The 5665-nt window shown below is 35.5% G+C and overlaps 1 protein-coding gene across 1 annotated transcript; it reads left to right on the plus strand.

The window, feature by feature from the left end:
* The first annotated feature begins 256 nt into the window (after positions 1-256).
* Positions 257-5244, plus strand: LOC107418783 (alpha-glucosidase). Its single transcript, XM_060812762.1, is given in 6 exon segments — positions 257-550; positions 1461-2179; positions 2709-2939; positions 3256-3902; positions 4276-4872; positions 4874-5244. Coding segments are annotated over 6 exon segments (2718 nt in total). The 5' UTR covers positions 257-314; the 3' UTR covers positions 5162-5244.
* Positions 5245-5665: the final 421 nt, after the last annotated feature.

A 5665-nucleotide genomic window follows, 5' to 3' on the forward strand; every position in this document is an offset into this window, starting at 1 on the left:
CAACTTATTTTTCCAGATTTTAATTAAAAAAAAAAAAACCTTAAAAACCAAGTCAAGATTCAAAAATTTTAATAATTAAAATTTAAGCATGCAGCTGATTTCTTTGTCAAAAGACAAATCAGATGGTGGGGAATGCAACAGAAATTTAAACATACGGCTGATTTATTTGTTACCCTGTTAAGTGTGGGAGCCCACAGTGGAAAGCAAGGTGTATTGCATTGGAATAGTAATAGTTCTGGAATGGATGCATAAAGTCAAGAAAGATAAAGACTGATAAGAGGCTTTGCTTCTGCCTTTTGTGTCCTTCAAAAACGATGGATAACATCAACAACGTTATCATCAACAAGAGAATTGTTGTTGTTGTTGTATTTTCTGGGATTCTGTCTCTGAGTTTGTTGAGTGGATCTAATGGAGACAGCGTCGGATTTGGATACTCCGTTCGATCGGTCGGTCACGACAGTTCCAGCAAGGTCTTGACTGCGAATCTTCAACTCATCAAAGCTTCCACCATATTAGGTCCTGATATACACTCTCTCACCCTAACTGTTAGGTGAGACCATTAATTCATTCATTTCCAATATACATTTATATGCATATATTTTAAAATTTTCAATTCCATATTTGTTTTTGTAGCCTCAAGTCATTCCTTTTGTTATATGATTAATTTCTTGGGCCTTTTTTATTTGTTTATTTATTTTTATTATCTACAATTTAATTCAATAGTTTTCATTTATCTTTTATTATTATTATTATTTTGCCAAATTATTATTATTATTATTATTATTATTATTATTATTATTATTATTATCAGTGGAGGGTTGAACTCTCGATATTCCTATGGGAGCAATTTAATTCAATAATTATATAAACATGTAAGGGAAAAAAAAAAAAAGCTTTTCGATTATAACATTTATCGATCAGTTTTTTTAAATTTGCATTTAAGACAGCCTAATAACAAAAACTTAAATAATAATTTAAATTTGAATTCCTAATCCTAATATGTATATATAAAAAAAATAAAAATAAAAATAAAAACTCAAAGCATGGTGACAAATATGACAAATTATGTAATTATTGACATGGCAAATGATACAATGATAATGATTTATTTTGATATTGATATTATAACAGGTCATTAAATTTTGTATGTGAATTGAAATATCAATCACTATAGAATATCAAATTTAATAATATCTAAAGGTTCATATTTAGCTTATATTTGTAATTAGATTCACATAAGCAAGCAATTTCACTAAATCTAAATATTTATGGGGAAAAACTTAATCATTTTTTCCCAATTTTTCTAAGGAAAATATGGATAATTAACCGTTTAAGTTTTATTTTTTTTCAATTTTATTTTTAAAAATACAATTTTATGAATATATATATATATATATTTTTTTTTTTTGGAAAAAAAATAAAATTTGAACATTGTTTTCAAAACATGTTGTCCCTCACAGCCATGACACAAAAGACCGTCTGAGAATCAGAATCACAGACTCCGAAACCAAACGATGGGAGGTCCCCCAAGACATCATCCCCGCCCAAATCCATCATCCCCATTCCCACCTCCGCCACTCCTTCTCCGAAAACCAACTCTCTTATTCGCCGGAAAACCTCTTCCCGCTGTCAGAAAACCACCTCTACTCCGACCCCAAATCCGACCTCCTCTTCACCCTCCGCAACACTACCCCATTCGGCTTCACCGTCTCCCGCCGTTCCTCCGGCGACGTCCTCTTTGACACTTCTCCGGCCAATTCGAATCCCGAGACGTTCTTGATCTTCAAGGACCAGTACATCCAGCTCTCTTCCAGGCTCCCCAAGGATACATCTTCTCTGTACGGCCTGGGCGAGCACACCAGGAGCTCCTTCAAGCTCACACCGGGAGAGACTCTGACTCTGTGGAACGCCGACATTGGGAGCGACAATACTGGTGTGAATCTTTATGGATCGCACCCTTTCTATCTGGATGTCAGATCGCCATCCGGAAATAGTCATGGGGTTTTGCTGCTGAACAGTAATGGGATGGATATAGTGTATGATGGTGATAGGATTACGTACAAGGTCATTGGTGGAGTCGTTGATTTGTATTTCTTTGCTGGGTCTTCGCCGGAATTGGTTATGGAGCAGTATACCGAGCTTATTGGCCGCCCTGCCCCTATGCCTTACTGGTCTTTCGGTAAGTAGAAGGACTACTCTGTTTGTTCTTTTGGTCATTGTAACATATATGTTCTGCGCATTATGTAGTAATATATACTATAGACGGATATGCACACAAATGTGCATGTACACCGTAAGAGCTTTATTGATTGCTTCCATGGCGTGCATGTACACCGTAAGAGCTTTATTGATTGCTTCCATGGCGTTGCTATCTCTTAGTTATATGAATATAATATATATATATATATATATATCGAGGTTGTATAGAATATGCATACTAGGTAGTGGGAATAGGTGAAAGGAAGCAAAAATAAGTTTGTTGACTGAACAATGAAACCAGATTATTTGAGAATGAAACGAGTTTTTTGTTTGGGCTAATGATTTTTGTTCAAAGAAAATTTTGAATGTTAAGTGTCGTCTCTATTTTAAAGTTGGGAAAATTTGAAAATTTGTTATAAACTGAATGCGATTTAAAATCTGTATGCCTAACTCTACATGGGTAAACTTGATATTATTTGGCATAATCCTTCTTTTATGTGTTTTAAAAGGATTTCATCAATGCCGATGGGGTTACAAGGACATTTCTGATGTGGAGGGCGTGGTTGCTAATTATTCCAAAGCTCAAATTCCTCTTGAAGTTATTTGGACAGATATTGACTACATGGATGCCTATAAGGATTTCACTCTTGATCCCATTAACTTTCCACTGGATAAGATGACGGGTTTTACTGATAGAATTCACCAAAATGGACAGAAATATGTGCTCATCTTAGATCCTGGTATGTGGTGATAGCTAAACCTTCATTGAGGATTTTCCTCTGTTAGCATATATAATTTGATCCTTTAGCCTGTAAATATACTTAAAAATATATAATTTCACTCGGAACTTTCATTTCAGCAAATTCAAGTGCTCGTTAATTATTTTAACAATATTTACCTAGTAAAAGGGAAATGTTCTATATTTAAACTGACTTTTATTTTATTTTATCACTCTTTTGCCTGCAAAATATATGAAAAATAAGTACATTCGGCATGGGTTTTCAAATTCAGGTTCTCAGGTCTCTTATAATGACAATTCTGGTGTCTTCTCCACAGGAATCAGTGTGAACAAAACATATGAGACCTACTTAAGAGGAATAAAAGCCGATATCTTCATAAAACGTGATGGTATCCCCTACTTAGGGAGTGTTTGGCCTGGATCAGTCTACTTCCCTGATTTCTTAAATCCGGCCGGTGGAACTTTTTGGGGTAATGAGATCAAGATATTTCGAGATATTCTTCCCTTTGATGGTCTCTGGCTTGACATGAATGAGATATCTAATTTCATTACTTCCCCTCCCACACCATCTTCTAAACTTGATGACCCTCCATACAAAATCAATAATGCTGCAATCCAGCGAGGAATTAATAATAATACAGTACCAGCTACGGCTTTGCACTTCGGCAACATTACAGAGTACAATGCCCATAACCTTTATAGTCTATTGGAAGCTAAAGCCACAAATGCAGCCTTAGTCAATGTTATTGGTAAGAGGCCTTTCATACTTTCAAGATCAACTTTTGTTGGCTCTGGTAAGTACACAGCACATTGGACTGGAGACAATGCTGCCACTTGGGATGATTTGGCTTATACCATTCCATCCATTCTAAACTTCGGATTGTTTGGAATTCCAATGGTTGGTGCTGATATATGTGGTTTCTCCGGAGACACTGCTGAGGAGCTCTGTAGACGTTGGATTCAGGTAAGAGTGCTGGTGCATTTGGAAATGATATGGAAGTAATCTAATTCTGTCATGCGGTGCATTGTTTTATATGTATATGAGTAATTTTGTTGCATGCACTAGATCATTCTGGGAATCTATTGAAATTAAGTTACCTCACTTTTTTTTTTATCAATCACTTCACTTCATGTGTAGCATTACATGTGCAGATCTGTACTCTCTTCATTTTGTAAAGACTTTGTTTTCACTTGTCCATTATAAAGATATATAAATCTAATGAATGTTATGTGAAATAAAAATCTTGTTTTCAAAATATCTTCAAATGCTACCAGATTGCTTGGGATTTTGAATTTATGCCCCCAAGTTGATGGCCAACACTTTTTTTACAATGCAGTTAGGTGCTTTTTATCCCTTTGCAAGAGACCACTCTGCTAAGTCTACAATCCGTCAAGAGCTCTATCTTTGGGATTCAGTTGCTGCATCAGCCAGGAAGGTTCTTGGTCTCCGCTACCGGCTGCTTCCCTTATTCTACACACTTAATTATGAGGCACACAAAAAGGGGACCCCTATTGCACGACCCCTTTTCTTCTCCTTTCCTCAAGACACCAAAACTTATGACATCAATTCACAATTTTTAATTGGTAGAGGTATATTGGTGTCACCTGTATTGAAGTCAGGAGCAGTTTCTGTTGATGCATACTTCCCAGCAGGAAACTGGTTTGACCTCTTTAATCTCTCCCGTTCAGTTAGTGCACAATCAGGACAGTATTTCAAACTTGATGCACCTCCTGATCATATAAACGTGCATGTTCGAGAAGGAAATATCTTGGCCCTGCAAGGAGAAGCATTGACAACAAAAGCAGCACGGAGAACACCGTTCCAGCTCTTGGTTGTCAGCAGTAGCAGCACAAATGGCACCGGAGAAGCTTTTCTAGATGATGGGGAGGAAGTGGAGATGGGAGGAGAGGGAGGGAAGTGGAGTCTGGTGAGTTTTTTCAAGCTCAGTTCAAGGGGACAAAGTGGTGGTTGAATCAAATGTTGTGAATGCAGAATTTGCTTTATCTCAGAAGTGGATAATTGATAGAATTACCGCTATAGGATTGAAAAATGCTAAGAGACTGAAAGGTTATGAATTATATACAAAGTCAGGAAGAAGTTTTGCAAAACATTATGGTATTAAAACTAGCTTTGATAGCTCTGATCAGTTCAGCAAAGTAGAGATGTCAGGGTTGTCGTTGCTTATAGGAGAGCCATTCAAGATAGTATTGAATCTTGGCTAGCATAGCATTAAGAATTTTCTACAAGGAATTGTGATCGAAAAATAAATTAATGACTACAAATAAATTACATCTCTATTTTATTTCGGCTGGTTGCCCTTTCTCTTTCTTGTATAGGAAAAAAAAAAAAGTAAGGTAAAGTGGACTAGTAGAAGTGGTATTTAGGAGAAACCATGAATATACGGTATTATGTATGAAGGTTAATATTTGTGATGGTTCCTTTGAATTTCACATATTAGTATTGATCCATTGGCAACATACTTACACTTTATATTGGACATCTATTGTGGTAAGTGTTAAAAGTTATTACTTATCCAACTAGATTTTTAATTTTAAGTATTTGTTGTGATAACCTTAGTATTTCATATACAAGCATATTATCAACTTAATTCCCTTTTAGAAGGAAATTAATTTTCGATTTCTTAGGAATTAGTTTCTCATATCCACTCTTGTAAAATATTATTTTTTTTTATAAATAATAAAAAAAAAAGATGGCCCATGATAGTA

This window comes from Ziziphus jujuba, chromosome 1, assembly GCF_031755915.1.
Source record: "Ziziphus jujuba cultivar Dongzao chromosome 1, ASM3175591v1".
Taxonomy (NCBI): Eukaryota; Viridiplantae; Streptophyta; class Magnoliopsida; order Rosales; family Rhamnaceae; genus Ziziphus; species Ziziphus jujuba.